Source organism: Elgaria multicarinata, chromosome 3 (assembly GCF_023053635.1).
Source record: "Elgaria multicarinata webbii isolate HBS135686 ecotype San Diego chromosome 3, rElgMul1.1.pri, whole genome shotgun sequence".
NCBI lineage: Eukaryota > Metazoa > Chordata > Lepidosauria > Squamata > Anguidae > Elgaria > Elgaria multicarinata.
Window position 1 is genome coordinate 129,376,334 of NC_086173.1, and position 26,005 is coordinate 129,402,338.

At 42.5% G+C, this 26,005-nt stretch overlaps 1 protein-coding gene across 5 annotated transcripts in view; it reads right to left on the reverse strand.

The window, feature by feature from the left end:
• CHL1 (cell adhesion molecule L1 like) overlaps positions 1 to 26,005 on the reverse strand; it is a 286,834-nt gene that overhangs the window by 32,841 nt on the left and 227,988 nt on the right. For all 5 annotated transcript variants that reach the window (XM_063121796.1, XM_063121798.1, XM_063121799.1 and 2 more), the window contains 6 exons: positions 19,646 to 19,777; positions 18,070 to 18,210; positions 12,135 to 12,246; positions 9,556 to 9,707; positions 8,974 to 9,139; positions 5,019 to 5,143 (listed from right to left, as the gene is read on the reverse strand). In XM_063121796.1, the coding sequence (XP_062977866.1) occupies positions 5,019 to 5,143; positions 8,974 to 9,139; positions 9,556 to 9,707; positions 12,135 to 12,246; positions 18,070 to 18,210; positions 19,646 to 19,777 (828 nt within the window). The remainder of the gene's footprint in view (positions 1 to 5,018; positions 5,144 to 8,973; positions 9,140 to 9,555; positions 9,708 to 12,134; positions 12,247 to 18,069; positions 18,211 to 19,645; positions 19,778 to 26,005) is intronic.

Consider the following 26,005-nt stretch of genomic DNA (forward strand, 5'->3'; position numbering starts at 1 on the left):
GCTCTGCTAGTGAAAAGAAATCTCCCTTAGAGTTAAATTTGGGCTAGATCTACACTACTCCTTTATAGCAGTACTAGCTGATATGCCCGGCATTGCTCAGGTTCATGAATAATGTTTATAACATTTATTTGATATATAATAGATTTCCATGCAACTTATTCATCTTAAGGTCGGGTTGTTTTGGTTGAGTTAGTAAATTGTTTTGTTAGAATAAATGGGAAACTGTGTTAATAAGAACTGTATTTTAAATTAGAGCTTCATGATAAACCACATTTTTTGTTTTAACTGAAAACCCTACACCTCCCATCATGCCATGGCCAGAGCAGCCGTCTAAACTTCAAAATCAATCAGGACACACAACACCCTTTCTACCAGCTAAAAACGATGCAAACCTAAAAATATGTTTTCAAAATATACCTGGTATTGCCGAGATATCTGAACAATATACAGTAGGGAAGCGGATCCACGATCTTAAAGTAGCAGGCTGGTGCTAGGCCTGTGAGTTAACCCAATGAGGCTCGCCTGGTGCCAACATTGTTATCTTTTCGGCGCCAAGTTAACACCTTTCTCTTCTCCCCAGCATTTAACATCATTTAACAACATGAGCTGAGTTTGTTTTTAACGGACCCCAGAATAACTGTTTTTATAAGGATAATGTTGTTTTTATGCTTTTTATGTTTTTAAACTTTGTATATTTGTTTTTAATGTTTACTGTTTTTAACTTTTGCAAACCGCCCAGAGAGCGTCGGCTATGGGGTGGTATATAAATGCAATAAATAAATAAATAACCTTTAAAACAAATTGAATTCATTTCCCCGCCCTCTCTTATCCTCATGACAACCCTGCAAGTCAAACCTCTCCTAGGCCTGTGAGGGAACTTTAAAACAAATTAAATTAGTTTCTTTTCTCTCTCTGTCTCACCCTGAACTCCTGGCCAGGGCTGTCTTGAAGCTGTTGTCATGATTTTGCTTGTCCCCACAGAAATTTTCCTTGTCCCCAGCGTGCCTTTTGCCCAGAGCTGCAACCTCCTTCCCTTCTGCTCCAGATGGGGCCTAGTAACTGAGGCAGCCAACCCAGGTGCTCTCCCTTCAGGCCCAGGATGGCAAGCCACTTCCAGAAGATGGCCACCAAAGACTGATAATTAATCTTCCCTCCCACCCAAGGCTATTGAAACAGAAGAGTGAATGGAGAATGACTGACAGCTAAGGCTAGAATGGAATGGTGGGCGGAGTTAGTGGCAGTTGGGGAAAGTCAGTTAGTGAGGGCTGAGTTAGGACTGAGAGATAGTGATGCCCTCATGCCTTTGGTGGCCCTCAGGTGCCCATGTCCTCTGAGAGGTGCTTTCCTCTCTCCTGGCTGATGCTGCTCCTTGACAGAGCATCCAGGAGTAGCATCGCCAAGGAGGGGAGGTAAGTGGCTGTCAGTGGACACGCACAACTCCAGCCGAGTCCTGCTGGGACTGCGTCAGCCCACACTTCTCACCCATGAAGTGCTCCATCAGGACTGGGCTGGGCACTTGGCTCCCTTCATCAAGCCTGTTTCTGGGCATGTGCAGAGTGCTTCCCTTTCCTCCTTCTCTCCCTCCCTTTAAAGTTGAAGGCTGTGCGTGTGCTTCCCTCAGTTTCTGAGAAAACTGGTATCAGGACGGGGTGCCTTTGAGCATGTCCAGCCTCTCAAAGACACACTGTTGTATCTAGTTATGATTTTAAAACCACACGTGGCAGGTGGGAGGAGGCACCACAAATGGATGCAGCCCATTTATTTATATGAGTTGTTTCCTTTTATGTGGAATTGGGTCGACTGCTTGAGACTGAGCTTCAGAATCACAATGGCCGCCAAAGGCCCGTAAGTCTGGCCTCCCACCCAAGGCATTTAGATCTGGTAAAGGTAATCACGGCCGGGGAAGGCAACGGCAAACCACCCCGCTATAAGGCCTGCCAAGAAAACATCAGCGAAAGCTGGTGTCCCTCCAAGAGTCAGTAAAGACTCAGTGCTTGCACGAGAGGTTCCTTTCCTTCCTCCTAGTGATATTTGGGTCAACTAGGGAGGCTTTGGTAATCATGGCTATCTCATTTCTTAGTTTGGCTGGGGAAGCAATGAAGAATTCTGGGAATTCCACTACCCAGAAGCAGTGGAGGCTGGTGGCTCAGATTTTGGTAGGGCTATGCATCCATTCTGAGTTTCATTCAGAAGCAGCCAGAACTCTAAAGGTGTTGAACCTGTTTAGGGGATTGGGTTCAACATCTTGAGTAGCTCCTTTAGAGTTCTGGCTGGTTCTGAATGAAATGCAGAATAGATTCACAGCCCTACCATAGTCGGAGCCAACAGCCTCCACTGCCCAGAAATACTGAGTGCATTCACACCCTGTCAATCAGGAGCAGCCCACCCACTCTCTGCAGGTTCAGATGTGAAAGAGCCACTAAAACAGGAGTACTCCAGAGGTTGTTAGGTCTACAACTCCCATCTTCCCTAACCACTCGACCTGCTGGCTGAGGCTGATGGGAGTTGGAGTCCAACTACATCTGGAGAGCTGCATGTTTGACTCCCCCCCCCCAATTTTTTTAAAAGGTACCCTTTGCCATATGCCACTTCCTGCACAGGAGGAAGATGTGTGAATAAATAGCTATATGGGGACATAAGGTGTGACGGGTAGGGAATGGGGAAAAGAGGTTTATTTCTCTATACTGCTGGAAGTAGTATAGAACATAATACTTTTTTAAAAAAATCTATGACATATGATAATTCTTTCTGCTTAAAGAAAGACTAAAAAAAGAAGAAGAAAAGAAGCATCACTGCTCCAATAGCTTGGAAATGCTCCCTAAGAAAGGTCAAATTCTATTCCTTGTCTCAGCCACAGCAGGATTCTTATTAAGCAACTGTCCTGGTAGCAGGAAAGCAATGAGGCAGAGGTAGAGGAGGATGCTACATAAATATGTGATTCTTTATAGAGGGCTAAAAATAGAAGTGCTGGATCTTGAAAAGGCAGCACAACGTGGAGGTCTGAGAGCTAGATTTGAAATGACATAAACATTGGAGCCAAAAAGAGCACAGCAGGGGGTAGCATTTTCAGCCCCGTGGTGGGACTGGCAAGGCAGGTAGGAGGCAGTGTGGTGGTGCGGGTGTGCTTTCATCAAGATTCAAAATGAATCCAAATTATAAGACGACCATTCAGTCATATGTCTGAGAATTGTGCTCAAAAGCAACAGACTACAGCTTTATCGTGCCTGTGGGAAATGAGGACACTATTCTGAGCCACTGTAACATTAAGTGGGGCTACTGCTCAAGTGAAACTCTTCTGTCCTACAAACAGCTGTGCACCAATAGGGATGGGGAAGGGGGGGACCCCAAAAAGGTGAGAATGAGTGTGGCAAGTAAGGAGCGAGATTAGGAGCACTGGTGGTCTTTAGCGCCCCATCTAAAGCTATTGACAAGGCAGTGATGTCTGTAATGTCCTCTTCATGGCCAACCGTCTCCTTAAAATAATATATAATCACACTCCCGTATAGTGTGACAGCACAACTTCCTGAAGCTAAACAAGTCTTCCTTCTTCTCACATCAGTCCGTTGGTTTCTGTTCACCACTCTGCTGCTAAGATCATCTTCTTGGCTCGCCGCTCTGACCATGTAACTCCACTTCTGAAATCTCTTCACTGGCTTCCAATTCACTTCAGAATCCAATATAAACTTCTCCTGTTGACCTACAAAGCTTTTCACTGTCTAGCTCCTTCCTATCTCTCCTCTCTCATTTCACACTATTGCCCCGCTCGTGCTCTTCGCTCCTCTGATGCCATGTTTCTCGCCTGCCCAAGGGTCTCTACTTCCCTTGCTCGGCTTCGTCCATTTTCTTCTGCTGCCCCTTATGCCTGGAACGCTCTTCCAGAACATTTGAGAACTACAAGTTCAACCGCAGCTTTTAAAGCTCAGCTAAAAACTTTTCTTTTTCCTAAAGCTTTTAAAACTTGATTTTGTTCTGACTTTATACTGTTAGTTTTACCCTACCCTGTGCCTGTTTACCCTACCCTGTGCCTGTTTGCATTCTCTTCCCCTCCTTATTGTTTTATTATGATTTTATTAGAATGTAAGCCTATGCGGCAGGGTCTTGCTATTTACTGTTTTACTCTGTACAGCACCATGTACATTGATGGTGCTATATAAATAAATAAATAAATAATAATAATAATAATAATAATAATAATAATAATAATAAGAAGAAGTCCAGGCTTGGCCGGTGCTTTGGATGGGAGGCAGTCTGGTATTCTATGAATATTGCCTTGAGTTACATGTTGGAAGAAATCAATCAATAAAAAGGTATATCCAAAATTCACTGCGTTGTGACTCTTACATATGTACAGTAATGATCCGAAAGCTAAGTTTAACATCCAAGATGAAAACAACTTCTGGAAAGCTCTAAAGCAGGGATGTGCTTTGACAGGACCAGGGGGCATTCTCCTTAGAGATCCCCCTATTGGTTGCGCTCTGGGAGGTGCCATTGAGCACCCCCTCCAAATACCCCCCAAAGCCACTTTCCCTCTTAAATTTAGCTTCAAACTAGCTACATTTGGCCCATTTAGCACTCTGCAGCACTAAAGTGGCCATTTGCTTTTGTTGTTCTGTTTTCTTGTTGCAGTGGGGGCTGCACCGGGGGGGGGGGCAGTGTGTTGCCCATTCATGCTCTAAAGCTTGCCCACCATTTAAATAACTTCTATTTGGTACTGATAACGGTATTAAGCCCACTATGGGATTGTTTTGATTTGTTTTCCTAATGGGATTGACACAGCTACCTATGATGTTTGTTCGTTTTAGGGAATGGGATCCACAAATCCCATGGTTTGAAGTGTGACATGTGTGAAATGTAAATGTGCATGCACAGTAATTCATCTGACTAATATTGCAATGGGCCCTAAAATTCACAATGAAATCCACTGGTTGGTAGAGCAGCACGAAACCCCACCACCCACCCGAAAGATTTAAACCAGCAGTAATATTCAGCTTGTAAACACAAGGACAAAATTCACTTACGGAGGACAGTGATGCGGGTATCATCTGTAGCACTGTCAAGAGATGTGCTGCCTACACAGGTGTACACTCCCTGATCTTCTATTTCCACATTTGGTATAAACAATGTATTCATCTCAATAATTATTCTGTAAAGGAAAACAGAAATGATACACAACTGGCAGAACAATAATAAAAAAGAAGCATATTAGGATTACTCTTCTTTGCACTCACCTTGCAAAGTCTCAAAGCCTACACAAGAAACAAGATGACGATAACCAAGGAACTGTAAACTTGCATTTTATTTCACAAATTGATTGAAAACATGCATACACATATAGACAAAGTGAGCAGGTGTTGATAATGTTAACTACTAGTACAGTTTCAAGCGTCTGCAGTTGAACTATATCAATCTTCTTTATAGACATCTGGAGACTGTTAATCTCTGTAGCAGACGAGAAGCTGCTATAGAGCTATTATCTATCACTCCATGACTCTGTAAGACAGTTCAGAGTTCCAATGAATAGAACTTTGAAAGTCTGAGAATATCTGCACTTTTAGGGCACAATTCTATGCATGTTTCAACAGAAAAAAGCCCTATAGCTCCCAGCATTCTCAAGCCAGCATGGCTGTCTGGGGAATGCTGGGAGTTGTAGGACTTTGTTTCTGTCGAAACTTGTCTAGGATTGCACCCTTCCTTTTTACTTGTTCTGGCTAGAATTTTCTTACTGCTGCATCACATGATCTAACCAGGTGAACTCCGTTTGTATTTAGTAGGCATATTTAACGTGTTTTGCCTGTGCATGAATGTATTCAAATAACTGTACATCTCTGGCTGCTGTATACAAAATATAACATGGACTTAATAGATTGGTGTCTTTACCACTAGAGGTCCTTCCAGGACAACTTAAACTCTCTTTCAGAATCTGCAAATACGTAAGTTACTTTAATATCTTGCTGAGGGAGGGGGGGAGAAGCAAATTCTCTGTCCACTATTGACAATCTCATAAGCTTTAGGGATTCACACAAAACCTTAAAAATGTCAAAGAGAAAGATTCTATAGACTATTAAGAGGGGATCCTTAGTGAGTTGATCAGATACAATACAGGGATAAGTAATGAATTGTATGACCTATACACACTGTGTCCAAAAGATTATCACTTAATAACCCACTGTATTTTTCCTGGTCACTGTACCTTGTCTGGGTTTTTAGGGTGTTCTATATGCATATATTATTGTTGTTTTTACAATATTTTCAATATTGTTTTTATAATTTTTCAGTTTTCATTTACATCAACAAAATATAATACATCAACAGTAATTCACAATTGATACACACTAAAGAGATCTTTTGCTACCCACAAAAACTGAGAGACCGGCCAACAAAGGATCAGGTTTAAGAGGCTGCTGCATAATATTTGAAATGATCAGACAGAATCCCAAAATACCTGTACATGACATCACACACACCATTTCTGTCACATTTCTGACTGTTCTGTCACATCCCCTCCAACATTGCAGAGAAAGGTCATATGATACAATTTAAGTGATCAAAGGTGCCACCTGGGTGCCATTTTCAGCGAGGATTACCCAATTGTTTTTACTGTTCTTAACATGTTAGGTAATCCACATCTAATACAATTCTGTCCCTGTAGTACTGAACCCAATGTTTGCTTCTCTTGCCAGTCTCAAACCTCCCAATGTCCCACAAAAATCCTCTGTCAGAAAATTATAAACAGATCAACTTGGCCTCATTTTCAAATATACCCAGTGACCCTATAGCTTATTTTGTATTTATTAGTTTAGGGAGCAATACCATACATGTTTAGACAGAAAAAACATCCTACAACTCCCAGTATGCCCCAGTTAGCATGGCTGGCTGGGACATGCTGGGAGTTGTAGAACTTTTTTTCTGTCTAAACATGCATATGATTGCACCCTTAGAAGCAAGACTTCATATATGGGTGTTCTACAAACAACTGACATGCTGTCCTTTCATCACAGGTTCCATGCTATAAGTATCTGGAGAGCTCAGAAGGGCAGAAAGGCTGGCTACAGGTTGCCTACCCATCCGAAACCCTCATGCACTGATAGGGAACAAAGCTACATCTCCCAATAGTTGGTGGTGGTTCTGTTGATCTAGTGATACTCTCTACACCAGTGTAGGAGAGAAAACTAATTGAATTTGGAGATGTAGTGATGGTGGATTCTGTTCACAGGTCAGTTTTGCCTCTTCACATCTCAGGTGTGATGTAATGTTACACCTGCAATAGAGGTGGTGTAACATTAAATACTCAAGGAGCTCCAGATGACCACACAGCATCTCTGTTGGACTCCAACAGCCACAAAAGAGGTTACAATCCGAACCAGCTCAAGAGGCAACCATAGCCAATCATATTTTATTTATTAATTATCTTCCTATACTGTCTAATAGCTAAAGATCTTTAGGTGGTTCTAAAAAAAGAGGTTAAAACCATCAACTACAAAAATATAACAATAAAACTCAGAATACTTTGAGACTGCCTCTTCTTAGATCATCTGTGCAGAATGGAAATAGTAGCATGGTTGGTGAGGCAAGTTCTCTGTGGTCTTGGGGCCCTGTAAATGCCCAACCAGACACACTCTGGAGTTTACCCTGACCGAAGTCTACTTGGTCCTGCAACATGACTTCAACCCTCCTTCTAGCAAGCCTTTGGCCCATGGGCTCCACATGTGGGACTTCTCCTACCCATAGTTGTGGGGTTTTTTGCAGTTGATTGGCAGTGTGACTGCAATGGGAGTTATTCCTTCACTGTGTGTCCCTGCCTATTTCCCTGTCATGGTTATTTGCAGGCTGCTATTGCGAGACAGATGTAAGAAATAAAGCGACGACACACAGAACTTTGGGTTTAAACAGGGCCACATTTTATTAAAGATCTGCAAAGGGGGTAAATCCTATCGAGCATCCAGCATGGCCTGTTTACAGACCTTTCTGAGTAGGGGCGAGCATTCTTGGCCAGTGGGTTGGCGCTGCATCATTCGCCCTCCCACTGGCCATCCCCCTTGTGGGGTAGGGAGACCTTCACAGGCTCAGCCCTCAGGAAATTACCCGTCACCACAACAGTGCCTGTTAAATGCTCACCATTAAAATTCCCTCTGGATGCTCGATCCTACCTGCCCATAATCAAATGTGACCAAATTAGCTAGCCAAGTCAAATCAACCTAATTATGCTCCCAGACTGTCTTACAGTGGGGAGTAGGCGAAAAAACTCATGCCCAAATTAGGACATGAGTAAAAAATTCCTACCCAGCCCCCTAATGGCAACCAGCAAGCTCACACTGTCTACAGGGAGGGGGGGAGGGAGCCGCGCGAGCAAAGTGTGTATGGGAGAGGTAAGTGCCTATTTAAGAAGCACTCTTTAATCCCTCCCATCCCAGTGGCACCACCCGAAGTTGCCCAATAGAAATTGGGCACGTCTCTCCCCTTACTCCGCCCGCAACTACCTCCCCACGTCCAGGCTTTGCCGGGCGTGGCAGAATGGTCAATGGGTGAGTTGAACTACACTTGGCTTCAGGCAACAATTGCTGTCCTCCTCACTGCTGTGGCAGGGACTCTCGTACAGTGGAGACACTTTGAGTTCTCCCTGGGTTGCCTGCTTTGCACGTTGAGGTGTATAAGGGATTTTAGACGTGGTGTAGCAACATTATCCTGCTGAAGGTGACCACTGCCACATGTTCATTGCATGGAGCTTTCCATGTGTAGATGTGACTGTCAGTGTTGCTATGGGAACTTTCGCCTCAGCGGCTATTGTGCTGTTGATTTGCGGGTAAGATTGGGTATGCCAGAATCAGCCCTTCTGCAGAGGCCAATGCATCACAAGACCAGGAACATGTGTCACATGAGAAGAGGCAACTGATTATTAAAGGGAATAGTTTGATATTTCTATGAAATAAGAAGGAGGTAAAAATAAAGAATGGAGATGAAAGTCTCTTTTGTTACCTCCCATCTTCAGTGTCATTCTTGTCCAGCTCCTTCCCATCCTTCCTCCATGAAATTTTAAAGTGTCGTTTCAAATGTGGGTCATACTCAGAATGACATTTCAATAAAACCGAGCGTGATTTCAAAACTTGTGGATTCTTAGGCATAACAGAAATTTTGGTGGCATCTAAGAAATCAAGACAGGCATTTATAAAGTATTATGTCATTTGTTTGTGAAATAGCACACTAATGAACAAAATGCTGTACCATGATGGGACTTTCTCCCTTTATCCTCCCCCTTTCACCCCCCCTCCGCACTCCATGAAAATCTACTCCTTGTAGTCTGTGCTGCCTTTAAATTTGGAAGGATGCCAATTTTTGAAGGTATGAACAACAACCTATTGGGTCTGTTTTGTGATTTAGTGGCGAATGATGCGCATTAAGAGCATCCAAGAAAGAAAATTTCATAACTGCTTCCAACAGAACATGTCCAATGCAACATGTGATACCTCTGTTTGGGAAGGTGGAAATGTTATCATTGCTTTTTCCCCCCACATCTCTTCTAAAACCCATTAGGTGCAGTTAAAGCAATCACATCTTTACCTCTGACAGTGAGAGTAGCAGTGAGACCACGTCTCCCAGCAGAATTTTTCACCATGCAAGTATAAGACCCGGCATCTTCCTTCCTTGTAATTCTGATCTCCAGGGTTCCATTTTGATCGGCGTCCAGATGTTTCATGCTGTCATCTTTAGTCCTAGCAAGGCAATCAGAGTCACCCGTATTTATTTATTTATTAACAGCATTTTTATGCTGTCTGTTAACAACATGTTTTCTCACCGATGTAAAGAAAACAAAACATCAAAACGGAAAGAGCAACAGTAATGTCCAATGTCTAAAAGGTGCTAAAATATATATATTTTAAAACTGGAAAACCATTAGGGAAAAGGTTATTTCCACAAAAAGCTATTTTCAAACATGTTACTAGATGTTAGGGGCAAGTAGCAATGGCAGGACAGCCAGGTTTTTGCTTTACTGCTAAGCTGCGACAGAAACGAGGAAAGAGCATACAAATATTATGACTATTCCTTCCTTTTAGAATGAATAGAGTCCTCAGCTCATAACTTCCTGGAGAATAAAGGGACACTGGATCAACTGGATTCAAGGCCATCTCTGGCTCACCCCTGTCCCAACTCTGGAGTGTCCTCTTTGAGGCCTAACTCCTTGTTAGTACTGATGGAATTACAGCCAGTGATAGATTTCCACTCACAGGATGATATGTGGGTCCTTGCTGGCAGAACTCCTTTCCATCAGTGGAGTGTCACCTCTATGTCATCCTATGCACTTCCAGCCAGTGTATCTGGAGGTTAGCATTGCTGCTTCTTTTCCATGTTATTGTCATACAAAGTCCTAAACAACTTGGGACTAGAATATCTAGCAGACCGCCTTCCCTTATACATCCCAATTGACCTTTAAGATCATCAGAGGAGATCCTGCTGGTCATTCCAAAATGACCATGCAACACCTCAACAGCAGGCCTTCTCTGCAGCAGTGCCCACCCTCTGGACAACCCTCCCCCATGGAGTTTGGGGGGCAGGAAGTGTGGCATTTTGAAATGCCTCCTAAAACACACTTGTTCACCTAACCTTTCCCCAACTTGTAATTAAATTAATTGTGCTGCTCCACCTTACTGCTCCTTGTATTGCTCCTATTGGAATTGTTATTGTTTAAATATTGTACTTTAAATGTGATTAAAAATTTTATGTAAACCACTTACAGATTTTATTATATTTGGCTATATATAAATACCACAAATAATCAAATAAATAAAATTAGGGGGGAAAACACCTTTATTTTTCTGCAACTTTTTAAAAGAATAATTTATGTCATCATATATGACAAGAGATCAGGAAAAAAAAATTCTGACCCCTGTATTAATATATGTGAAAATATATGCTAAGTTTGTTTGTCTTTTAATGGACCCCAGAACTGTTGTGGTTTAAATGGATACTGTTATTTTATACTGTTTTCATATTTTTGATGTTTTAAATTTTGTATACTTTTTAATGTTCACTGTTTTTAACGTTTGTAAACCGCCCAGAGCGCTTCGACTATGGGCGGTACATCAATTTAATGAATAAATAAATATTCTCATGGAAGAGTCCGATCCTTTTTGAAGAAATAACAATAAAAAGCTGCCAGGTTGTCATAATGACATCAGAAGATATAAGCAACTTCTTTCCTAATTAGTAAAACTAGTGGCCATTTCCAAAGCAGCCAAATTCCCATGTTTTTTCCCCAACCACATCAGAATATCTAGGATGATTCCTTATACATTTCCTCCTCCTCCTCCTTCAAATAGCTATTTATGAAACTATAATGCTCCTTTTAAAGACATGTGGTTTTTTTTTAAAGTTTGCCAGTAATACTTCCATTTAACTGAATTCAATGTATTTTTTTGACTATCGGCCATAACAAAATCCCAGTAATATAATTCCTGAATCCTCCTGAATCAATACCTCATCATAATCCTACATATATCTATAACTGACATTAAAAGGGTCTTCTTTTAGTGGAGATGGGCTTGAGTTGAATCCCACTTGAATCTCCAGTGAGAGAAGATGCTCCCAAATGGGAGAACTCGGAACAGTGAAACCCAAGGGGAAAAGAAGGTCTACCCCAAGTCCATAACAGATCTCTATAAAGTTGAACAAGTAAGTTCTGAAGTGAATGTGTTTGTACACCTAAAGAAAGCTGTAGGGACCTCAGAGGATTTGCGTGTTTTAGTGTCTTCGCAAAAATAACATTTGCTTTTCATTAATACATCTGAATTGCTCCTGAGCAAGGAAACCCTCTGAGCAAACTAACTCTGTCGACCTTTGCCTTCCTGAAGATAAAGGAAATGGAACACCAGCTCAGAGGGACCCTATCATTTCCACTGCTAACAAACAATGCATGGCTTCATTAACCTTGTCACTTGGATGCATTGAAATCCTTAAAATACAAGTATATTTAAACTCATCTTCTTGGCATCATATGATAGTAATCTCCATGAGATAGATTTTTTTAAAAAAATCAATGCAGTTTTTTAAAAAATGCAAAGACATTACTGCAAAGACACATGAGGGCAAAATATGTCAATAGCAGCCTATGAAAAAGAGGAAGGAATTAAAATAAAACTTACCAAGAAATATCAGGTGAAGGCACTGCAAAAAACTGACAGTACAGGTAACTCGCATAACCCACAACTGCAACATACTCTTCACCATCTGGAGTCAGTATTTCTGGAGGGATTTCTGAAAAAGCAGAGTTGGAATGATGGCGGGGGGGAAGCACAACATAACTATAAAAAGATCGCTTTTGGAAACAGCATTTATCCCACAGGGATGGGAAAGCACCATGAACTAAAATCTAAGACAAATGTTATTCTGCTGCACCCAGAATAGCCTGGGCGCGGGGAGACCAATTGCGGAGCGGGCGAAATAAAGCAGAGTGGCTGCAAGCGATTGGCTGGCACATCACGCCACTGAGGAGGGGAGGGGACAACGAGCCTATTTAAAGGCTCACGTCCTTTCCCTCCTCCTCTCGTTTCAAAGCGGCTCCCTCCCTCCCTGTAGGCAGTATGGGCTTGCTGGATGCCCGTTCAGGAGGCCGAGTAGGAATTTTTTGCTCATAATCTGAATTGGTTATGAGTTTTTTCACCTACTTCATACTGCAAGACAGTTGGGGAGTATTAATTAGGTTGATTCACATAATTCAGTCGCATTTATTGGCTTGTAGGCGGCCATCTGAGGTTGGATAGGGTTGGTGAGCATTTCATGGCACCAAATGGTGAAGGGTAACGCCTGAGGCTCAGCAGCTCCAAGCCCTGAAGACCAGCTGCTGAAATAAGGGTTACCTTTGAGGCCAACCTTTCTCACCCATTCAGAGCCCCGCGGCATGAGGAGGGGTGACAATGGAAGGCCTACCATCCCAAAAGGGAGAGCCAGGGGGTGGTGACAACTAGACGCCACCCACCTGGCTCTGAATGTCTTGCCCTGATTACCAATGGCTTAATGCCGTGTCAGTTGGATGCCCGCTTAGGTTTCCCTCTGCAGATTCATTCAAATAAATGTTGGTCCTTATTTAAACCCAACATACTTGTGTCACCTCTTTATGTACACACTACACCTTCCCGCAAGTGATTTGTCCTTAGCAGTTGGTGTAAGTGTTTACAAATCACTCAATATCCAGAAGAAACAAAGCGTTGTTGCAATGCTTGACCAGTTGTCTGTGTCTGTAGAGGTAAGAGGAAGGACTCTGACTCCACACACTGGCCAAAGGAAGGGGTTGGCTGAGCCAGACAACCCCATCTCTTCCTCCTACTTCCCCAGCAAGACACTCCAAGCCTCAAGAGCTGTGGCAGCTCGAGATGCAGGTAGTCAGCATCGAACAGCTACCAAGGCTGATGGCAAGCTGATGTGTTTAACAGAGGGTGTTTCGCAGTAGCAGCTGCTAGCAGGCATATGTGTAGGCTGATAGCAGTGCCCAGTACAGGCTGCTGACTTCATTGCCCATGCCTGCACTAAGCTAGATTAGCCACTCAGCAGATACCTGTCACCCCTCCTCATGCCGCGGGGCTCTGAATGGGTGAGAAAGGTTGGCCTCAAAGGTAACCCTTATTTCAGCAGCTGGTCTGCAGGGCTTGGAGCTGCTGAGCCTCAGGCGTTACCCTTCACCATTTGGTGCCATGCATTGAGCGGGGGATTGGACTCCCGCTCAATACAGAAAAGCCATCCAAATTAGTGGCCATCACTGCATCTTGTGGTAGTGAATTCCATAATATACGCTGTGTGAAGAAGTACTTCCTTTAATTTGTCCTGGATCTCCTACCAATCAGCTTCATGGGATGACCCTAGGTTCTAGTATTCTGTCAGGTTTGCTTTAGGGTGGATTCCTGCATTGAGCGGTGTGGCGTTACACCCCACAAGTCAATTCCAAATGTATGTCTGCAGTTTGTAAGTCTGTGGTTTTTAGAAGGTTGGCCTGAGTGGGCGGAGTTAGAATGTCTTGGGAGGGGGAGGAGTGATATATAAGGGAATGACTGAGGGGATTGTGAGTTCTTGTTCTTGTTCTTTTCAGAGGTTCTTTTGGAGAGAACCTTTTCAGGAAGACTTGTTAGGTTATGTGAATCAAGATAGAGAGCTGGATCTAGAACGAATTGCTTTAGAAAAGAGAAAATTTGAGCGGGAAGATCAGAGGAGAATTGAAGAAGGGGCTAGACTTCCCAAATTATCTCCTAAAGACTTTACCCCTTATGTTGAGGGGCAAGATCCCCAAATTTTCTTCAATACCTTTGAAAAGGCAGCCATGATGTGTGAAGTAAAGCCACAAGATTATATGAAGTTTATCCCTAACTTGATCAAGGGAGACCTGGCTGAAATTTATAACAGCTTTCCTGTGGGGGAAGCTTTAGATTTTGCCTCATTTAAAACAGCAGTTTATAAAAGATTTCGCTATGGGCCTGAGTATTTCCGGAAGAAATTTAGAAGCCTTAATGCTGTGTCATCCAAATCTTTTGTGGAGTTGGGACACAAATTAGCGGATCATTTTGAAAAATGGATCACCTGCACTGAGGTGAAAACCAAACAAGATTTAGTTGATCTGATGATTAAAGATAAATTAATTTTTCAAATCCCTCAAGATATAAGATTGCTGGTGAGAGATAGAGACCCCAAAACATATCAAGATGCAGCTTCCCTGGCTGATCAATTTCCCTTAAACCGGGGCTATCATATGACCAGCAAGTTTCCTAAAGAAAATAATATTAAACCAGGGTATAAACCTAATGGGGGTAAAAAGGAAGCTGAGGTAAATAAAAATCAGTTGCCAACAGAAAAGGCGGGAAACACCACCAAACCTATGTTTGGAAATTCAGACCTCACATATCATTGTGGGTTGGTGGGGCATATTAGACCACAATGTCCCAGGCTGAGGGAAGAGAAAAGTACTTCAGTAAGGAGAGTGGATATAAATAAAGATGCTGAACATCCCCAAAGTTTCCAGTGTTACACATTAGTGTGGGAAAATGTTTTAATAAATGGAAAAAAAGCATAAAGCTATTCTAGATACTGGAGCTTGTTTATCTCTGATTAGAGCAGATCTTGTGATGAATGAGGAGATTATTCCTCACAGAAAAATTAACATTAAACCTGTGACAGGGCCCATAATTGAAATTCCTGTAGCCGAGATGGAGGTTACATGGAGGGGAGTCACAGGGAAATGTATTTTAGGTGTTAATTCCTGTCAGGAAGAACCTCTAATCCTAGGTACTGATATCATGGGGTTAGAAGGTAGAAAAGTTTTTATTATTACACGTTCACAAGCAGCAGTGGAGGGCTTGTCAGACAATTGTAGCGAGATTGGAGATGCTGAGGGCATGCCTCTGCAGTTGCCTAGCAACCCAGATGAAGGAACTGCAGAGCCAAGAAACATCATTGCAAAAACTGATACCACGTTTGCTTTAAACACAAGAAATGATCCCAGCTTGGAAGTTTTAAGATCCAAAGCTGAGGCACAAGAAACCTCTTTTAGTGACACTCAGAAAGAACAAGTTTTCTGGGATCGGGGACTCCTATACCAAAAGTGGTTGCCCAAGAAGAAACAAGGAAGTTGGGGGGGCTGAAAAGCAGCTTGTGGTACCAATACCATATAGGGACCAGCTGCTGAAATTAGCTCACGACTCCTTTTTGGCAGACCACATGGAGATAGGTAAAACCCGGAAAAGATTGATGGCTAATTATTACTGGCCAAATATTTCTAGGGAAGTTACAGAGTTTTACAGGTCCTGTGAGAGTTACCAGAGGGTGGGGAAAAGTAGGGACAAGGTCAAGGCTCCCCTAAATCCCCTACCACTTACCAACCAACCCTTTTTAAAAATAAGACTGGACCTGGTAGGACCCTTCCCTAAACCTACACAGACCAGAAAAAAGTTTCAAGTGACCATAATAGAGTTGGCACACACAGGTTTGGCTGGAGCCCAAACCAGGCAGAAAACTTGGTGTGATGAAGAGGCTAGAGACCGGAACTTTAGATTGGGAGTTGAAGTCATGGTCTTCTTTCCCAGGAAGAGTAATCAGTTCGAGGCTGTTTGGGAAGGACCTTGCATTATTCAGGATAGGAATGGAGCCCATCCCCCTATTGAGTCATCTACTTGTAGGGTGGATGGAAGAGTACCAGAGGCAGTAAAGGAAAAGTTTGTTCTGACCTCAGACGCTTTGGAGGTCAGAATGGGAGCAAGGCTGGTGCGGACGGTGGACGATGTGGGACATCACGTGGCCTATTCCAGCAGAGAATTGACACAGAGAGAGAGGGACTGTTCTGCTGTCCAAGAGAAGTGTCTGGCCATCGCTTGGGCTATGGACAAGGTCGAGCCGTGCGTGTGGAGATGGTGGTTCATCTGGCAAGCGAGTCATCGGGCGCTGTTGTGGCTGCAACCCATAGGAAGCTACAACCAGCTTTTGCAGCAGTGGTCGTGGCGGATCTGGAGCTTCAACGCGGAGATCCAGCATGTGGCAGGTCGGGAGAACATCATCGCGGATGGACTGTCTCGCCAGGAATCGTCCAGTTCACCAGTAAAGTGAGACTTTGTTGTGGACATTGTGATGCTCCTGGACTTTAAAATTGGAGCCAAAAAGTGGACTAATAAAAATGTGGTTCATTTAACTTGTTGATGTTCCAAAAGGTTTGTATGTGTATATATATTGTTATTGCTATTAACTGTATATATAAATGTTTAACCATTTTATTTCCCCAAACCCTATGTACAGGTCCAGGTATTAAACCAGCCCCATACTTGGGTTTTTTAAAAAAGGGGGGGAATGAATATGTGGCGTTACACCCCACAAGTCAATTCCAAATGTATGTCTGCAGTTTGTAAGTCTGTGGTTTGTAGAATGTTGGCCTGAGTGGGCGGAGTTAGAATGTCTTGGGAGGGGGAGGAGTGATATATAAGGGAATGACTGAGGGGATTGAGAGTTCTTGTTCTTGTTCTTTTCAGAGGTTCTTTTGGAGAGAACCTTTTCAGGGAGACTTGTTAGGTACTCTTAGAGTCTGTAGTGCTCTCTGTATTTATGGTACTTAAGTTCTGGGAAATTTGAGGTCAGTGTAGTGAGTGGTGTCTTTAGAGTGTGGTGTGCACGTAGTGGAAGTATATTAATCAATACTGATAATAAAGAAAGTTCAAGAGTGATTGTGTGAGAAAAAGGGAAGCGCGAATGTGAGAGTGACAGGATTGTATGGAAGGTTTCAAAAAGGTTTTTAAATGTTATTTGAAACAAAGCTTATGAACTTTTAAAAATAATTTTTGATTGTTTTGTTTTAAAACTACCACAAAAATCCCACGTGTCTGTTTGGCGTTTATCATCTTAAGTTTACACATATAACACCCACTCTGACAATCATTCACCTAAGCAGATATAACTCACAGCACATTATTATATATATATTACAATCCTTCTCCAATTTAAACCCCTTTCTCCACATAGTTTGGAGGAAGGTGGTTCTTATCCTTTGCCTCAGGCGTATCAAGTGCTTGGCTTGAGCAGGGAGTAGCCTCGGCCAAGTCTGGTGTTCAGAGCCTGTGTCGCCCCATAAGAAGTGGTGGCAGACGTGAGGTCTGGTGTTCAGAGCCTGTGTCGTGGCATATTGAGTGGGGGATTGGACTCGATGGCCTTACAGGCTCCTTCCAACTATACTATTCTATGATTCTATGTCTCCCTATCCGCATTCTCCATACCATGCTTAATTTTGTATACCTCTCCCCTTAGCCTCCTTTCTTCCATGCTGAAAAGGGAGCTCTTTGATCCACATGCCTAGTGTCCTGGAGCTCACTGCAATCAGAATTAAAAGAGAAATCAAGCCTTTGAGCAGGCTACTTTTAGTAGGAATATAAGAAACTGTCTTATACAGTCTTAGGCCATATAGCTCATTATTGTCCTCTGCACAGACTAGCAGTGGCTTTCCAGGTTTCAGTGGCTTTGCCAGACTTACCTATCAATATCCAGGACAGAACCCTGAACTTTCTGCATGAGAAGCATGTGCTCTATCACACTGAGCTGTAACAAATAGGGACCACTTACCAAGAACATCAATGTTTGCTGTGGCAAGGATGGTGCCATGCTTGTTGGTAGCCTCACACTGGAACACCGCAGTGTCTTTGAGCTCTAGGTTAGTGATGCTGATCTCCCTTGTTGAAAAAGCAGCTCGGCTGGATTTTGTTTCTACATGTGTCAAAAAAGGTGCATTGATAAGATCAGGAAGTATTTGCATAAGTACTAAAAGTGGGCATCTCTGTATGTTCCTTCAAAGCTCAGTTTAGCTTCCTCCCATATTCATAGAGGGTGGAACTGTTGTAGAACAGTATAGAGCAAATCTGAAGTAACGACTTACAAAATAAAGGTACAACCCTGTTTCAGCTCTACGTCTGCCTTTTTTTTTTCATTGTTAGTGGGTAAAATGTTAGTGTTTGCACACAGTAAATAGGTCAATGCCATTTAACAGTTAATGATAAAGACTGGAGATTTGCTTTTCGGTCCCACCACTTTCAGTCCCACTACTTTCAGTCCCACTTTCAATTTAATATTATTGAAGGGATTTATACCTGCCTTTTCCCCTCAAGAAAAGGAGACACTCAAATTGACTTACAAAATATATCAGAAGCCTGTTTGCCACTGCCCCAAAATCACCATCCAGAGAGTGACAAGTAATGGGTTCAGTAGCAAACAGGTCCTGGGCATCTCCCAGGCCAGCATAGCTATACTGGGACCCACTGGGATGGACGGTGGTCACCACAGCATCCTTTCTTTCCTCTCAGGACACAATCCTATGCATCTTTAGACAGAAACAAAGTCCTACAACCCCAAGCGTGCCCCAGCCAGCATGGCTCCTTGAGTAGGGTGACCATATGAAAAGGAGGACAGGGCTCCTGCATTTTTAACAGTCACATAGAAAAGGGAATTTCAGCAGGTGTCATTTCTATGCATGCAGTGCCTGGTAAAATTCCCTCTTCATCACAACAGTTAAAGCTGCAGGAGTCCTGCCCTCTTTTGTATCTTGTCACTCTAGTATTGCTCCTGCAGCATCAACACCTACTGGAATTCCCTTTTCTATACAACTGTTAAAGATACAGGAGCCGTGTCCTCCTTTTCATATTGTCACCCTATCTCTGAGGAACGTGGGGGTTGTAGGCCTTGTTTTCCTTCTGTCTTAAGCATGCATACAATTGCACCCTCAATGTCTAATACATTTTCTAGTCAGGTAACTGCTGGCTGGGTATATATGTAGCTACATATGCTCATTTACTTTATAAAATGGTGCTTATTTCCAAGTAAATGTTTTTTGCATTAGGGCTGCCAAAGCAAAGTCCCTTTTATTTCTGTAGCCATGACAGTGCTATTGTTTCAGTGATTTTGAAATGCAAAATGGTATCTTAAAATGCTTAGAGTATTTCTTTCTCTCTTTTTTTTTTATCAGGGTCGGCACACAGTTTTTGATGTTTTACTCTAACATGTCAGGAATGTGGAAACAGTGGTAAAATAGGGTGCGGAGGAGAGAAATGTTAGTTGTTTACTTCACAACTCAAGTAATCCGCATGGCTGACTAAAAAGCCCCTCCAGAAGAACATGAAGTCCTAGTTGCACCACAGCCTGAGCTTACCTTCAAGAGGAAAGCCATTCCTTTTCCACTTTATTGTTGGCTCAGGGTAGCCAATAGCTTGACAGAACAATACAAAACTTCCACCTTTACTGTAAACCCCACCTTTTGGTTTCACTACCCATGTGGGTGGCTCTGTTGAGAAAGAAGAAGAAAAATATGTCAGCTGCTGCTGCAGACCAATGAAGGTAGAAAGACACATTATCATTACTACACCGTTTTAATATCAGGCAACTCGAATTTATGAGGCACTTTACAGTAGTTGTTTCCCTCTGCCCACAGACATAGAATTTAAAACTGACCCAATATGGCTCAACTGACACACCACGTGAACAATTTGTGATCAGACGTATTGTTCTTCTCCTTGTAATATCCCCAAGGGAACCTGATCTGTATTGGCAGAAAAAGGTTTTGAGGGGCTTATAACCCTTTCACCCCCCATACTAATTTCATGATTCAAATCCCACCCCTGAAATCACTATTAGCCACGGAGGACAAAATATACAGGCAACCATATCATCCCCATATATATTCCCTTCTAAGAATAGTTTAAAAGGGCAGGTATTTACATTAGGAAATCACTGTAGGTAAAAAGGGTTAAGCCCAACCCTTCTCCCATGTCAAAGATAGCATCCAAATTACATACAGACACATATAGAGAGACATCTCCATATAGAGTGTAATCTGGCCTAAAGAAAAGTAAGAAAGTATGAAGGGAAGGACCAAAAAGAAGTATGGAATAATGAATTCTAATTGCAGAGAAATAACAGTTTGTAGGAAGAAATGAAATACAGAAAAGATTTTTAGACAAATAAAAAGAAAAGAAAGAAAATAGTAGGGATGTACAAATCAGTCACTGCTCAGTCTGGTCAGTGTTAGTTTTGCATTTATTGAAATGTTCCATCCAATTTCTGCATCATTCTGTGATTATTATTATTATTATTATTTAAAAAATCAACACATGAAAAACCATATTTATTTTCTTTTCCCTAATATACACCCTTTTTTTGTTTGGGGTATGTGATTCCCCCTAAAATGGCATTTTTGCATGCAATTTTTGAGCCAAGAACTGAATCACAAAATACAGAAAAGGGAAGACTCCAAAAGGCAACTGTGTTCCGATCTGAAACTTAGCCCAGGCAGTGTGAATTAGGTTGGTTGGCTGGAAAAAAATGTTTACCAAATGAAATTTTCTGGCATCCCTAGAAAGGAGTCAAGATAGATATTGAGAAGCAGAGACTTCCAAGCAGAGACAAAGCCAGAGCAAACGACTGAAGAGGAGCCAGTTTTTAAGAGACTGGAGGCCTAATGCAAAAGATTTGATTGAACAGAGCACAAGGAACAAGAGAGAAGATAAGGAAAGTCAGGGAGAAGAGATTGGAGAAAATCACGAAGAGCCTTAAAAGAAAGTGTTTATAGCCATGGAAAGGAAAGAGAGAGCAAGTGAAGACAAAAATAACAGAACTGGTGCCTTTACTCAGTGGTGCCGTTAGTCCAGTTGTGCATTTACTCCAGTTCACCAGCTGATGGCACTCTCTCTCAACAACTGCATGAGGAAGGAAATTGGAAAGCGTGCTTTACACAACAGTGTTCTTGTTTCAATTTCAGCTCTGGTTTTACCGAAGGAGAGGAGAAACGCATAAGAAATACTGTTATCACCGCATCTTCAACTATGACAACATGATTGCAATTCATTGCTGATGTTTGCAAGCAAATGTTGTCAAGATTTCAAAAACAGGCCATCCCTTTCCAAAATCAGGATGAAACTGTGCAGAACAAGTGCAAAAATTGTACACACCAGGGACCGCATGCTGAGAACGGCTTATTCTACACCCCAAACAACTTGCATTTGCAATCAAACACTATAATCATCAATGCTGCTAAGTTGCAGTCAAAACATCCAATCTGATCTTGAGACTTCTCCTCCTAGTAATATCAGTGAAATTCATCCGAACCTGGCTCTGAAATGAACTGAGTAGCAAGCACAGACAGCAGTGGAAGCAGCAGCAGAGTTGTTGTTGCGGTTGTTGCTATTTATATCCCGCCTTTTTCCCAGTACTGGGACTCAAGGCGGTTTACAAGATTAAAACATGTACAATTAAAACATATAAATATAAATTACAAAAGTTTTTTTTTAAAATTAAACCTACAGTAAAATTAAAAACATGTTAATTTTTTTTAAAAAAACTGTAACAGATTAAAAGGGGGGACCCAATACATTAACACAGGTCCAGTATAGTTCCAAAAGCGTGCTGAAACAAAAAAGTTTTTGCCTGCTTCCGAAACTGTAGCATAGAGAGAGCCAGCCTAGCCTCCCTGGGAAGGGAGTTCCACAGTCTTGGAGCAGCCACCGAGAAGGCCTTCTCCCGCATACCCATCAGGCGTGCCTGGGATGTTAGTGGGACTGAGAGAAAGGCCTCCCCATAAGATCTCAGAGCACGGGCAGGCTCATATGGGAGAATACAGTCTTTCAGAGTTTACACAGGAAGATGTTCCCCTGCCCCACAGTCACCCTTGGCAAGACTACAAGGACCAACACTCTTTCAGCAAAGGTCAGCAGGATCAGGATAAGAGAGAGGAAGCAGGGAAGAAGGAGGAAAACAGCATTTTTCTCCACTCTTTCCATCATTGCTACAGACATTTGTCCCCACTTGGAGGCAACTAATGGAAAGGGTGTTTTGGGGGGTTAGCCAAGAGAGTGTGTCTTTTTCTATGAGCTCTTCAAATTAGTTCAGAAAATTGACCACATTGTTTCTGATTTGGTGGTGCTGGTAGGGAAGTATTTGGTTCAGTTCCAGGTGGTGTGTGACTCAGGAGCACTTAACCACCTACAGAATAATCCACAGAGAGGTTTTTTCAGTCTCTGAATGAGAGTGAGGCATGGTATAATTTCACCAAGCAGCTCTTAAAATGCATAAGGAGGCAAAATATATTATTGTAAACTATTTTGTCTATTTTTTCCCTGTCTAATTCTTAATCTCCCTGTAACATTTAATTGAGATGATGTCCAAGATCAATGTAGCACTGGGCCGAAAGTGCCCTTCTAATTTTGAAATCCCGTTCTCTGGGTGTAGCTCAGTGGCAGGGCGCCTGGTTCGCATGCAGAAAGTCCTAGGTTCGATCCCAGGCATCTCCAGGGAAAGCTGGAAAAAATCCTGCCTGAAATAGTGGAGAGTCGCTGCCAGTCAGTATCGACAGTTCTGAGCTAGATGGACCAATGGTCTCACTCAGTATAAGGCAGCTTCCTATGTTGCAAAAGTGGGGAGGCACATTTTGAAGATGGTGAAAGATAATTTTTTTTTTTGCACAAAGAAACATTTTGGGACAAGGGACTTACATTTAATCATAGATGAAGGATTCCCCTTCCGTTTCATTATTTCTCCCCCCCCCTTTTTTTTTTTTAAAAAAAAATGTGTCTGTGGCAAGTGCTGGCAGCATTCCTGCACCATGCCGGGGCCATTTGTCCAACCCCAACCCCAATACCTCTGTTGTAGCTTATGACATTAGCATCTTTCCAGAGGCATTTCTTGAGGTAAAAAAATGGCTGCCCCCCTTCCAATTAGGGGCAGCCAGTTTGTTGCCCATAATGTGTCTAGAACGTTTATTCACAGACATTGCCCCTAGATCATTGTTTCACCAACAATTCTATGGAATCATGGGGAGGAATGGCCCTCAGAGTGAATTAGACCCACAGACACCACAGCTGGAAAAAAAAAGTTTTTTAAGAAGAAGAAAAAAAGAGGGAAGGAAGCCTCTTGAACTCAACATTAAATGTAAATCGGGGAATGTAAATCCCCCAATATCCCTTCTTCTTCTTCTTCTTCTTCTTCTTCTTCTTCTTCTTCTCCTTCTCCTTCTCCTCCTCCTCCTCCTCCTCCTCCTCCTCCTCCTCCTCCTCCTCCTCTTCGACCTCATAGATTGCAGGAGGGAGGGGGGCTTCTCCCTTTTCACCTCCGCCACACACAAATGTGCCAAAAAAAATTCCTAATAGTGCATTTCCACAAAAGAATGTGAATTTCAGTAGTAGAAGCGTTTAAGCTAATCATTACTTTAGGACAAGAATAGTAGTGCAAACAGCAGATTAAGAAGCCTAAAGGTGCAACCCTACACATGTTTAGACAGGAAAAAAAGTGCTAAAATTTCAAGCATTCCCAGCCAGTCATGCTGGCTGAGGAATACTGGGAATTCTAGGACATTTTTCTGTCTAAATCTGCATATGATTGTGCCTTAAGGTTCTTTGGAATCCCATTCCACAGATGTTTCGAAGAACTGTCAGAGAGAGATGTGTCTGGGCATCAGTCTAAATCTTCTGGCTTATGACTTCAGCTAGATGATTAGGAAGTGGTCTGTTGCGGCACCCTGCACCCAACTGCAGGATGGCTAAATTCTATGTAAGGATACAATTTTTTTTCTCTTATATAATAGCTCATGTTAATTATTCTGGGAACCTAACCAACATGGCTTTATTTGTGCTTTGGGGTTGTTTAATGTCAGGGAAAAAACGGGCTTCAGCATAAGATTGTTTACAAAAAGGACTTCTAAGACTACATCGTTCTAAATCTCTAGCCTTGTCTCCAGCTCAAGGGGCATTAAGATATAAGAGGATTAATCCTGAAAACTGTGAGAGCTCTTGTGATTGATTGGAAGCTTCCCATTAACCATCACCTTGTCTTGTACATCTCCACAAGGGCCAAGCACAATTGAGGTCATGATACACACAAGGCACAGTCCTATTGATTCAAATGGCACTAATCACATTAAACCAAAAACACTCTGGACTTAATGGGTGTGGGTGATTTCTCTCCTGGGCTACTCAGCTTCCCAAACTTTCCACATGGTGGCGTCAGGGGCTCAGCTGTCACAATTTAGGTAGAACTTAAGAAACAATCCCTTGAGAAATTGCAATTGAAATGGATAAATGTGGACATTTCACATATTATATTTGTTGTTAGTGCACACCTAACATATTTTAAGTGCCCCCCCACACACACACACTACTATACACTGATCAGGGATCTTTGTTGAGGATAAACTAATCCATAATACATGAGCTGACCTTATGAGATGCAATATGAACTTGAAAGGGAAGGATAAACAGACGATGGACATTCAGAACTGTGTACAGACCTCAGGGCCCATGGACAAATATTTCCCCAGCTCAAAAATGATTCTCACCAACATTCCATGCCATGCATTGTGATACTGGTATTCATCCATGAATGAAGTATAGGTTAGAAGGTCTCCACTTAGGGGGATTCCTATTTCCAAGATAATGCTCATTGTCACATGAAAGGGACAAGCTTTGATTCCCCCCCCACACACACACACACAAAAAGAGACAAAAGTCTCAAAGTGTGGTGATTCTCCAAGGATAAAGTGACTTCCCCAAAGAAGGCAGAGACAGTTACCAAAGGAGATCAAATTATTTGGATGATCAGGATGTCCAAAGACAAATGAATATGCTCTCATCTGCTACCCATGTGGGCATGGCTGGAACTTTGAACAAGAACACTCCATATGGCAATATTTTATTGCAGGTCTCACATTTCCAGCTTTCTACAAGGCAACCTTGCGGTTGCTGTCTCAACCCATGTGACTGACCATGTGGACTTCATAAAAATAAGCCAGATTTAACAGAAGACAGCAGGCCTGTGGCTTTAGTCATTCTGTAGGAGGAAGATGATTAGCTGGTTTTCTGTCATTTTAGTATACCAGTAGGGAAAACGCCACGTCGAAAATGGCTATATAGCAAATAAATACATTTCTGCTTTCTTCTAAATAAAGCAGTCATTACTATAAGTTAATCCCTCACTATTCCTCCTGCCTATATCTCCTAGGCCCAAGAAATCACTACCCAAACTGTCTTTTTCTTGATGTATTTGGCGAAGCTTGTTAAAGCTGTGGTCTCTTCTCAGCTTGAAGAGCCTCACTCATGACTAAATTGGAGATTCTTAAGTAGATATCTGGATTGGAAGCTGAACCTTCTTTTTCCATCCCTGACCAGGGAGGACTAATCTCTCTAATACCTGAATGTGATCAAGGAGAGCAAATTGTAGATCCTGACTCATCCAGGAAATGCCTGGGCCAGTGGAGGCTGGTGCTCTGATTGATGAGCAGCAGCAGTGAGGCCATGAGTGCCTGCCACTCTTGAACGCCAGTGAGCCCATCCATCCTTAGCCAGAACTAGCCGGAACTCTAAAGGAGCCACCCAATGTGCTGAATCCTATCCCCCCAAAATAGGTTCAGTACCTTGGACAGCTCATCCTGTAGAGTTCTTCCTCGTTCTGAATGAAACCTGTAATGCATTCACAGCCCCACCGAAATCAGGACCAACAGCTTCCACTGGCCTGGGCAAGCCACTAC